This window comes from Oryza glaberrima, chromosome 7 (assembly GCF_000147395.1).
Source record: "Oryza glaberrima chromosome 7, OglaRS2, whole genome shotgun sequence".
In the NCBI taxonomy this organism is placed as follows: domain Eukaryota; kingdom Viridiplantae; phylum Streptophyta; class Magnoliopsida; order Poales; family Poaceae; genus Oryza; species Oryza glaberrima.
In genome coordinates, this window is record NC_068332.1 from 13,696,346 (window position 1) to 13,708,835 (window position 12,490).

Here is a 12,490-nt window from a genome sequence, read left to right on the forward strand (position 1 = left end):
AAACGGAGGGAGTACCCCGATGACATTGGAGACTTAGAATGGAATACATGAATACATGTATGGAATACATGTACTTCTACGGAAAGGATTTTCTCAAATGGTTATTGGACCGCAAATCCCTTCTTACTATAAAGTTATAACCCACTAAATGCAATTAAGATCCTAAAGCTCAAACCTCAATGTGCCACATCATCGTTAATTCTCAGCCGTTGGATCAGTAGATTTGATCATCTTTGAACCGTTGGATGAAGAAACACAGCCCAATCCATCTCACACAGTCACCACGGGAGGCCCATCTAATTTGATCGTGGCCCAATTCAATAGTGAGGGATTTTTATACCACTTCAATTTACCAAATTCAACTAGGGATGGCAATTTCCCTCACAGGGCCAGGTTCAGTTTTTGACCCGCGGGGGAGGCGGGGACGGGGCCCCGCATTTTTGCGGGGAGGGGACGGGGGAGGCATTTCACCCGCGGGTGACCCGCGGGGACCCGAGGGTGTATATTAAACCTTAAAATGTAGCCCATAGACATTCCAAAAGAGCCCAACCCAACAAAATTCTTAGATATAAAAAACAAACCCTAGCCTTATCTCTCCATCTCCCCTCCCGTCACCCTCACGGCTCACCACACAGGTGGATGCGGCGGCGGCGCCATCACGCCAGGGGCGAGGACGCGGTCAAGCAGGCAAGGGCGAGGGCGCGGTCGAGCAGGCAAGGGCGGTGGCGTCGACGGCCAGGGCACGGGCGGCGGCGGCGGCGGCCAGGGCGCGGGCAGCGGCGGCGGCTCACCTCGTCGTCTTCCAGCCCGCCTTCCTCGCTGTCGTCCAGCTCGCCGTCCTCGTCACTGTCGTCCAGCTCGCCGTCCTCGTCGCCGTCGTCTAGCTCACCGTCCTCATCGCCGTCGTCTAGCTCGCCGTCCTCCAGCTCAATCCACCGGCCTAGCCGGGTAGTGCGGGGCCCTGGTCACCCGTCGGGTCCCCTACGGGGACGGGGGCGGGTGACATTTTCCACCCGACCACCTCTGCAGGGCCGGGGTCGAGGGGAGAAGTCGGAGAGCGGGGGCAGGGGCATTCCAGCCCAACCTGCCCCCGACCCGCCCCGTTGCCAACCCTAAATACAACCACCAATCTCAACAAAATATCCCGCTGCAACGCGTGGGTTTTCAACTAGTAGAGATAAGGATAAGACCAACTTCAGTAAGATCTCAAAGACCTACTCGAACTCGACTGACTCTACGGAAGACTTCCAAGAATAAATCTATAAGTCCATCCCAGATACAAAAGAATCTAGGGGTGCAAATTAAGGACCTAAGATAGAGCCAGGACTTCGAATCTCAGATCAAGTATTGAATCAAGCATCAAGCCAACAATCTCACTACTTAGGCTTGCCGCACTTGCTGGAGACAGCTCACTTTTTATCAACATAATACACCCTAAGTACTGTCTTCGCATGATAAACACACAACTGTAAAATAGCAAAACAATTAGGAGCCATGGATTATATTACCACATCTATGTCAAATATAATGCAAGCCAATACAGCATCCACAAGGTCCAAGACAATGGCAATTGGCAAGTAAATTCTCGAATCCATCCAACTAATGGTGGTCAGAAGTGTAAAAACCATGGGCTAATCAAGTTGTATCCAGTGAACTGAGCTCTTCATCTCAGCCTTTTTTGGTCATATGAATTTACTTAATTAATGTAGACTATTTGGTCGGCGCATGCATACATAATACCAAACAGAGAAGGCTCGATCTCATTCTATATCTAATTAGGCAAACAGTAAATCTTGATACTAAATGATAGCTATCAAGCAGGCAGATAGCAGGTAGAATTATATCCATAGTTCATGACAGGAGAACAACCGGCTTAATTGTGGATGGAATTGAATCTCCGGCTCAGCATGACAACATCCAGGCAGAATGTACACTTTACATTTGGTACGTTTGTATTAATTAATTATGTGGTTAAGCCTTTCCATTGTCTTGATTGAGGTCACTGAACTGGCTGGTTAAATAATCTAGCTTTTATTAGTGTTTCCTGGCCACAGGATTTAGATGGAAGAATACATGATGCTGGTGGTGGGCCCATACTGCAGCAAAGATGCGGATGAGGGTCGGCGCTGGACGGCTGCCCAAACCAATAGATCATCATGGATTATTCAATTATTACCTTCTCAACGACAATTACTTGTTGAGGCAGTTGAACCATAGTTTTGATGTTAATTTTCTGTGGTAGTTTAATAATTTGAGTCAGGTTGTTGCATATGATGTCTCCAAGGTTTCTCTTTCAGTTTGGCCGTTTGGGGGGAGGATTATAGCAACCGGCGATATCCAACCACGGTAATTCTAATAAACCGATAGAAACGGAATAAAATTTATCAAAACTTTTAATTTAGGTTTAAAATAAACTTGGTCAGGTTAATGGCATGGGACACGTTACCTACCCACAGACAATAAACCTGCGGTATGTACGGTTATCACAGTAACCACATAATAAAGAAACCCTGATTGCATCATTGATTTATGGCATGGATGTACTAATTAATTACTTCCTCCGTCCCTAAATATAAGGGATTTTAATTAGATATAATGTATTCTAGTACTACTAGGATATGTCACATCCAACCAAAATCTCTTATATCTAGAGATGGAGAGAGTACTACTATAAACTCTCCTTGGGACAGCTTAGGAGATGTCCTAAAAACAGTAATTTATCCCACAATTTTCATAACATAGTACAACAATTGTATGCTAACAATATCACGTTGTAGGTTGACAATATGTTTTACTGTTGGAAACATGGAATTCCATCTCTTGAACGTGCGTTGAAAGGATGCATTTGCAAGTTTACAAGTGTAATGTGTGCGTGTGTATTGTGTGATATGGTGGGTGTGCACAAGTTCATCTTTAGGTAATCTCTACTATTATTATAAAAGTTTAAGTATTATAAAAGTTTAAGGTGTTTTTGCCTGAAAAATTTGTATGTCGTCCGATTTGTTTCCGCTGTCGGTGTCAGTTTAGTTCGGCATGATTCAGCCGCCGTTCGCTCGCTCGGACTGACAATGAAGATTGAATCGAGCTATGTAAAGAAAATGATTATTTTCTTGCTTTATGTGTGCAAATTTAATGAGAGAATCCATTATATGCCATTGACTTTGTCATACGTCTACGATTTGCCACTGACTTTATCACGTCCTCCATATGCCATTGACTTTTGCTTAATTTTTATAACTAGGAAGTTAGCCCGCGCATTCGCTCGGGCATGTATCGTAGGTTGTGCTTGAAAAACGTACGACGGCAAATAATATCATCCGGATGGCACCTATTACGCTTCTAAAGCACTATTTGTTCTAAAAGTTTTCTTCCCAACATATCTAGATTTTTTCCAAACTATTTGTTAGCTAAATTTTGAGATGGAGGTACTATATAATATTTAATTTATTCCTATAAAAAATAGCTTTGTATTTCATGCAACTCATAAGCTCATCCAATCCACACTATCTAACGGAACCTTAATTTGTGCATAAAACATGTCTAACAAAATTAAAATGTAAGGTGTTTTCTCTTTTTAATTGAATGTTTAAATGCTCTCTTTTTTAACGTAAATCTTGAAAAACTATTGCTAATAAATGAGTTCTAAAGCTAGCCCTCCTACTAATTGATTGGCATTGACACAATTTGTTTACATACTTCTCTACTATTATAAAAATTGAATATGTTTTTGCCGGTATTTTGGTACGTCATCCGTGTATGAGTCGGTTTTTAAGTTCATTTGCTTTTGGAAATACATAACCATATTTGAGTCGGTTTTTAATATCGTTCACTTTTGGAAATATAGAAGAAATCATATAAGTAATCGTTCACTTGAGATGATCGGACTCCTAACTATAGCTCATGATTTTCTAAAAATATATATATCCAAGCGAACTCCCACAGTGAATTTCATCTTAACTAAACCATATAACAAAAATAAGATTAAAATAGACTTCACCCGTTGCAATGCATGAGCATTTTTTTCTAGACAGAAATATACATATAAATAAAGACAAAAATATACATATTATATAATCCCTCTGTCCCAAAATATAACAAATTTTAGCCGTTAGGATTTATCCCAAAATATAACTAACTTCTCCACCAATATTTTCTTTCCAACCAATCACAACCCTCCACTACTCACTTCTACCTACTATCTTAATAACCGTGTCTAACTCTAAAACTTCTTGTATTCTAGGAAGAAGGGAGTACCTCACTTCCCTATGGTGGCATGACATATATTATATTTTTATAAAAAAAAGACTTAGTCAACATTAGGCCTAAAATTTAAATTTAATATTAATAAATATAACTTTTAAACCAATTATATATTGCTACTTTGTGTGGCTCTTATATGCAATAAAACATGGAGAAAGAATAGATAAAAGCCATTAATGTCAAGCACACAGGAATGGTTATGACCATGAAAAATATCATGGTTGTTCCGATTGAAGTAAAAAAACAATTCAAGTGAAAACTGATGATAATTGCTTTTTTTGCTTATTTTTCTAAAAATTTGTAAGATTTTTTTTGTAATTTTAAAGATGTAATTGACACATGCCAGCTTAAGATTTTTCTAAACTTAAATCTAATGGCATATATTCGCCGATTTAAATCGAAACTTATGGTCAGAGTTTTTTTTCCTCCTCCGAATTTGTAAGATTTTATTATATTTTTAAGATGTGACACGTGGTGACTTAAGATATAGTACATATTATCATTTTTTTAATATGTTTTATAGTTACTCCCTCTGTTCCAAATTATAAGGTCTATATTTTTTCTACACGGTCTTCAATAACATACTTTAACCAGTATTTTATTCCATTCTATGGTCCCAACAAATATGAAATTAATATCACATGAAAGTAGTTCAAAAATATGAATCTAGTAATATAACATGCATAATACTTAGTATAGATATAGTTAGTATGATTATTAGTACTATTATTTCGTTGCCATGCAAAGCATAGTCTATGTTCAAATGGTGTAGTTTAATTTTTTATATAGTAAAATATGAGTAATATGGATCTTAAGTTATTTATTTAATAATAAATGAAACAGAATGCCCTAAAATTCGGTTATAACAAATCATTTAGCTTTCTAATTGTTGATCATTTTTATATCAACACTACTGGAGAAGTGATCTTTGCTGGGCCGGCTGAAAACCACGGTTCCAAAAGGAACCAGGACTAAAGAGGTTTTTTAGTCCCGGTTTATTACTCCAAAGGGACTAAGTGATCTTTAGTCCCGCGGCCACGTGGCTCAGCCATCTTTAGTCCCGGATTCTCTCTCCCGGTTCGCTACCCGGGACTAAAGGGGGTTGCGAATCGGGAGAGATGTGCAGTGCAAGTTGCTAGTTGAAAATATGTGGGAAGGAATTGAATGAGAGTGAAGAGGAGGGGAGATAATTTGAGTTGGTAAGAACTAATGGTATAAAATAATGTATTAATAGGGACTATCTATATATGTCGCCATATTTTTTATAAAGAAATAGTCAGCATGTATTTATATTTTTTATAAGTTTTCAAAATTACATATGTAATTAGTATGTAATTATAGTGTAAGTAGGATGTAATTATGGTGTAACTAACATGTATGTTAAGTACTGATATACTGTAATTAGTATGTAATGAACAACAATCATAAGAAAAAAAATGAAGCTAATCAAAAAATGGCAAAGGATTAGCGAATAAAAGGAAAGCTGCAACCCCACCAGTAACGGAATCAAGCATGTATCCCGCCGTAGATTAAGCCATCAAGGGCTAGATATCTGTCTACTTTCAGCCAAAAAAACATGCGACACATATGTATAGCTGATCCGATGAACTTTGATAAAAAAAGGGTTAGCTTACAAACATAGTGTGTTTTAATTATTGTTTTTTTACTAACTGAAAAATAGAGACTAAGAACTTTGTTGATTAATAAAGATCTATATTTTCTTTACTTGTCTTTTCCTGTAATATATTAATAGTATATATGAAAGATATGAATACATAAAATGGTTTTCATGATAAATCTAATAATGTTATTTTGACTTATAATAATTTAAGAATGGGGGAGTCATTTCTTAGATCATCACACATAGTAAGATTTATTTTAATTTTATCATTCTTGATCTGATTTAATTATTGTGAAGTTATGTATGATGATAGAATCTACATCATTATTTTATTTTTATTTTATTTTTTATAAGTTTTTTAATATTTAATAAGTGTTTTAGTGCCACTCAAAAGTCAGAAAATATAACCCAACGGTAACATATTATTTTTTGAAAGTCAAAATGTAGTGGATATAGGTCTTTACCCGTAATTTAATCATAAGCAAACTAACAACAAATTAACAGATGATTTTAAAAAATTATCGGTTTCAAAAAAATAGCGCTATGATTTAAATGTTATAGTTGTTTAAATTTGCTTTACGACATGCGTAGCAAATATAGGTCATGGACAATGACGTGCTTTAAGTAGGGTAAGTCATCAAGCTTAAGTAGGACATCCTGAAGACCTGAACAATTCAACAGAGATTTAAATTAAAAAGGAATCTTTTAGATAGCATATATATGCTTCTACATCCGATGGAAGAGTAGTGGGCCCACTGAACTGAAGTTATACGTACTCAATCTTGTACACGACACGTATGTGGAGGGGGAGGGATGTACGCAAGTTAACCGGAGCTAGGGGATGAGATTTGATCTGATGGCTGAAAATAATGGGTCCACCAGATTAAATAAAAATTGACGGTTAGATGTTTTGTTTTTTCTTAGAATTCTTTTAATTTATTAAAGCGCCACATGGCGACTTGGGAGCGTTTTTAGAGTGCCACATGGCGGTTTAGGAGCGTTTATAGGATGTTTCATGGACTTTTAGTATATAATAGATTTACCATCACCGTCTAGTTAGTCTCCGTTAGTACTGTACAATTTATTGAAATGACCAAAATACCACTAGGACAAAATTTTCAAAATTCAGATAAAAATTCTGAAATATCATATTTTAAGTTTTTGGAAAAAAAATTGGATGTTTACAATCTTATGTTTATAATATGATATGTTGATAATTTTATCCAAATTTTGGAAGTTTTTATACTAGGGGTATTTTGGTCATTTAGACAAAATTGTACAATGCTAACGGAGGCTAACCGGACGGCGATGGTAAAATGTAGAAGTTAGGCAAAATTCGATGACATATTGTAGAACGTGACAAAGTCAGTGGCAAATCATAGCCGAGTGACAAAGTCAGTGGGATATAATGGATTCTCTCAAATATAATTGGGCTGTAGAAAGATAGTCGAACTAGCATATATGGGCTGTAAACTTGAGGGAAAGGAATAAGTCTATTTTACCTATCTCCTGTTTTGCCTATGATCAAATGGCATCTCTCATCCCAAAACCGGGTATAATGCTTCCCTCAACATAAAAAACCGGTGCAAATTGCAAATTAGCTCCATTAGTGGTTTAGACAATGGTTTATGCTAAGTCGGCAGAAAATTTTTTAAAAATACTAGCGGGACCAATATGTCATCCCCTCTCTATCTGACACGTGCAAATTAAATTAGCTCTACCGTTGCAACGCACGGACATCTTTTCTAGTTGAAAAGTTTGTGCTGCCTATCCCATTTATATATACATGTATATATTTGAGATAAATTTTGCTACACAACATCGTTAACTTCACGTTTTAACTATAGGAAGCCATTGTGAACCTTTAGAACATCACATACTCAAAGTTGGATATTTGCTGGTGGACACTACACCAATTAAAATATTTACTTTTAGTTGAATTGGAGAGAGAAATCGTGTGAAATGTTGAAAATACCTTTGAGCCCACATGTCATATCTCCCATCCATCTTCTCTTATCTCTATCCCCTCCATCCACATCAGCAATGCCGGAGGACCGCCGCCACTGCCCTCTCGTCCCCAATCTCAATCGCCTTCACTACCTCCCTCTAGCAATCAGCCCATGTGAGTCCATTCTCATCAACCAGCTGTCCAATGACCGCCGCCACAACCCTATCGTCGCCATCCTTGGCCGCCAAGGCCACCTCCCTCCCCCTGTCGGCCCGCGCAAATCCCCTTCTTGTGTAGATCACCACTGTCCGACGACTACCACCACATCTTCTTGTCCATCCCTTGCCAACTCCTCGCCTCCCTCCCGCCCATGTGGACCTCCTCCCCGTCCAGATTAACGCCATTGTGGTCCAGGTAGAGGAAGAAGGAGAGGCAGTGACACAACAATAGCAGTGGCAGCTCGGCCTCGAGGGAGCTGTCGGCCGTCTCAGGAGACGACGAGTCCCTGCCTCACCACACCTTTGTGTTGATGTGGACGGAGGGGATGAGAGAAAGATAGGAGAGATGGGAAAAGCTGAAATGTGGGCCCGTGAGTATTCCTGACATTTCAAACGATTTATTTCTCCTATTAAATTAGAAATAAATATTTTAAAGTTATGGTGTCCATCAATAAATATCCGACCTTTGAAAGTGTCGTTCTCCCAATTTTACGGTATAGCTAAAATCATGATGTTACAATGTGATGTAACAAAATTTGCCTATATTTGAATACCAAGTTCAGTTTAAACTACAGACTATTTCGATGCATTCCTGATTTATTTGCACATATTTCATAACTCAGCTCATCAGCAGGTCATCCCTTCCACAAAACCGAGCTATGTCGCCGTGGATTTATGTTGTAGCTATGGTGCCAGAACAAAACATTTAATGGAGCATTAAGGGAGTTGTACATACTACATGGTTCACAGGCACACACAGCTCATGGGATTTGCTGTACAATAATGTTGACAGCTATAGCCAAGATCACTACAAAGTTTCCAAAATTAAGAAAACCAAATTAAACCATACAATAAGACTATCCTCTTGTTCTTCTCACAAAACCCTTAAACCCCTATAAATACCTCCCCCATGGAACCCAAGATTCCACAACACAAACACTTGCAACCCCCAAGCATTTCCGTTTCTTGCTCTCCTCCGTCCGTCGAGCCAATCAGGCAAGCGAGAGCAAACGCAATGGGCAAAGAGGCCGACGTCGAGGCCGGCGGCGTCCGGGACTACGAGGACCCGCCGCCGGCGCCGCTCGTCGACATCGACGAGCTCGGGAGGTGGTCGCTGTACCGCGCCGTCATCGCCGAGTTCGTGGCCACGCTGCTGTTCCTGTACGTCACGGTGGCCACGGTGATCGGGTACAAGCACCAGACGGACGCGTCGGCGTCCGGCGCCGACGCGGCGTGCGGCGGCGTGGGCGTCCTCGGCATCGCGTGGGCGTTCGGCGGTATGATCTTCATCCTGGTGTACTGCACCGCCGGCATCTCCGGCGGGCACATCAACCCGGCGGTGACGTTCGGCCTCTTCCTGGCGCGCAAGGTGTCCCTGGTCCGCGCCATCCTCTACATCGTGGCGCAGTGCCTCGGCGCCGTCTGCGGCGTCGCGCTCGTCAAGGGGTTCCAGAGCTCGTTCTACGACAGGTACGGCGGCGGCGCCAACGAGCTCGCCGCCGGCTACTCCAAGGGCACCGGCCTCGCCGCCGAGATCATCGGCACCTTCGTGCTCGTGTACACCGTCTTCTCCGCCACCGACCCCAAGCGCAACGCCCGCGACTCCCATGTCCCGGTAAGCACCAGAGACACACACTTCATACTTGTGATTGCACATTGCAAGAACTCGATCTCATTGCCTCTCTTTTTTCAATGAATTAATCAATCAAGGTGTTGGCGCCGCTGCCGATCGGGTTCGCCGTGTTCATGGTGCACCTGGCGACCATCCCCGTCACCGGCACCGGCATCAACCCGGCGAGGAGCCTCGGCGCCGCCGTCGTCTACAACAACAGCAAGGCATGGAGTGATCAGGTACATATGTTCTTCCAAGATTACTACTATCAAACAGAAAAATATGCATGATTTCATCATGCGGTTGAACTCTGAATTCTCAAGCTATGAACTGATATTGCAATTGCATTGCTGTTCATCTGTGTGACGCAGTGGATCTTCTGGGTTGGGCCGTTCATCGGGGCGGCGATCGCAGCGCTGTACCACCAGATCGTCCTTCGTGCCAGCGCCAGGGGGTACGGCTCCTTCCGGAGCAATGCTTAAGCCGCAATCAAATGTGCTCTTTCTCCTTTCAGAGTTTAAGGTGAATGGGAAGAACAGAGCACAGGGTGATCAGTAGTAGAAGCGGCTTCAATTATGAAGAGTGAAGCCTGCACCCTCAAGTGTTTTGTGTGTGCGCTATCAAAAGCAAGTGTGACATTGTTCGATCGAATAAATTATGATATATATGAATGAATGCAAGATATGAGGAGAAATTGTGTCGCTTCTTCTATTGATTCTCTTAACAAAATATTGTGGGATTCGTACAGCTTATTTGCGAAGAACTAAGCATAAATTCCATGTTTGGTGTAATAAAAGTAAAAGGTTTGTTCTGGTCTAACGTACCTCAAGGTACCAATACCACCAGGTTTTTCAAGAATAAGGACATTCAATCTAGGAGGGTAATCGAGAAGAAAATACTTGATTTACTTTTATCTTACCTTTTTATTATTATTAAACTTATGACTGTGTGTTTTATGACAGAAGCCGGAGATGTAATCCATTTCCATTATCTAAAAATCGAGGAGTCTCACTCCGGTGCTCTCTACCTACCGTAGAAAAAATCTGAACAGTTGATCTCATTTGATCCAATAGTTCAGATCTATTTCTACTACCACCATATTTAGTGGTAGTAGAATCATAGAGGGATACTTTTGTCAAGCACCGCTACCACCACTGCTAATTGAGTCCTCGAGCACCGCCAAATCCATTGCTTGACCACCACTCCTGGAGCATCTTCGCTCCACACGGTGACACAAACCGGCCACCTCGCTGCCGACGACAATTGTGCATCGCCGTCTCAGGGATTTGGGTTAGAAACTGCAGTTTCCAGTTTCCACATGCCTCGCCGAAACATATCGCTCACATTGATTGATCCTAATCTCCAACACGAATTTTTAATTTTATCCATCCACCTCGCTCAACATGGTCAGTTACCACCTGATGATGGAGTAAATGGTACCTCAAGGTACCGATTAACACCAACCATCCGATCAGACCCTGCCAATGACTGAGATTTTGTACCGGATTGCCTGTTGTACTGTAAAATCTCTCTTAAAAAGTACCCCGTTTTCTTTTACAACCAGAAGCCAAGGAAGAACCACTAAAATTAACTGGGCAAATGGTGGAAGTATTATGACTGAGCTGTAAGCAGGGTTCATAATGTGTGTCGGATGTTCCGCTTGTCTATGAATTTATTTTAGTATTGCAAAAAAATATTCCAATTTCAAATCTTCCAACCCCTGCATCTACATGCCTATTGCATGCGGGCATGTAATTTTTAGTCTTTACATGAAAGTTTTGAATATCCTATAGAAATTATTTGTAGATTGAGTGGTTTTTCTCTTTGAATCTATTTTATAATAAACTGAAGTTTTTGTACATAATGTTTTTACATATAAGATTTTTAGTTTCTAGTCAAAGTTTTCTATGGAGTTTTGAAATCTATCTATCTATTATTATATACTAAAAGTCCATTAAACTTTCTACAAACGCTCCTAAACCGCCATGTGGCACCCTACAAATGTTCCTAAGCCACCACGTGACACTTTAATAAATTAGAGAAAAAATATGAAAAAAGAAAAACATCTAACCGTCAATTTTCATTTAAAACGGTGAACCCAATACTATTAACCATTAGATCAAAACTTAATCCCCCTCACCCTTTCCTTGGCCGTCCCCACATGTGTACGTACTTACGTACAAATTCCTCCCCCATCAATCTCTTCTTTTCTTTCCTAATTAAGGCAGTCAAAAATACACACCATAATTTGTTACCGTGGAATCAAAAGATCTTTTTTTCCATGGAGTTTTAGCCGGGAGCGAACACACAATCACTGTTATATAAAAGAGTGGTCTCGATGCTACTGTAAGTAAAAAATGTGTCTTCATGGGTCTCATATTTTACGGGAAAAAAATACATATTTGAAATATGAGGATGGCATGAGCTGTCAATTATATGGGATTCTTTGCAACGAGCATAATTGTGACCCATTACATATAATCTGATGTGTAATTTCAATGCAGTCTAAAGTTTATGGATTTTAATGTAGTCTATGATGAGCATAATTTTAATTTTATATATAATATTTGTAACACAATATATAATCTATGATGATAATATAAGTTATCTTATTAAAAATAACTTTCTAAAATAGATATAATCTAATGGCCTAAAATAATGGACCCACTAATTTAAATGAAAATCGACAGAGAACTTTCTAAATAGATATAATCTAGCAATCTAAAATAACAGGTCCACCAATTTAAATAAAAATCAACAATGGGATTGTAGAATGCCACGTGACGGCCTAAGAGAGTTTTACTACAAACGCTCCTAAGCCACAACGTGGC

The 12,490-nt window shown here is 40.1% G+C and overlaps 1 protein-coding gene across 1 annotated transcript; it reads left to right on the forward strand.

Annotated features, from left to right (window-relative positions):
- The first annotated feature begins 8,978 nt into the window (after positions 1 to 8,978).
- LOC127779056 (aquaporin PIP2-5) lies at positions 8,979 to 10,370 on the forward strand. Its single transcript, XM_052305735.1, has 3 exons — positions 8,979 to 9,662; positions 9,758 to 9,898; positions 10,031 to 10,370. Exons 1-3 carry the CDS (start codon positions 9,063 to 9,065, stop codon positions 10,139 to 10,141), a joined length of 852 nt encoding a protein of 283 aa, XP_052161695.1. The 5' UTR covers positions 8,979 to 9,062; the 3' UTR covers positions 10,142 to 10,370.
- Positions 10,371 to 12,490: the final 2,120 nt, after the last annotated feature.

Bases quoted from the DNA above. Each gene is read 5' to 3' on its own strand.
- LOC127779056 (XM_052305735.1), top strand. From the start codon at position 9,063: ATGGGCAAAGAGGCCGACGTCGAGGCCGGCGGCGTCCGGGACTACGAG. The intron at 9,663-9,757 runs GTAAGCACCAGA...TAATCAATCAAG, and splicing joins CCCGCGACTCCCATGTCCCG to GTGTTGGCGCCGCTGCCGAT. The intron at 9,899-10,030 runs GTACATATGTTC...TGTGTGACGCAG, and splicing joins GCAAGGCATGGAGTGATCAG to TGGATCTTCTGGGTTGGGCC.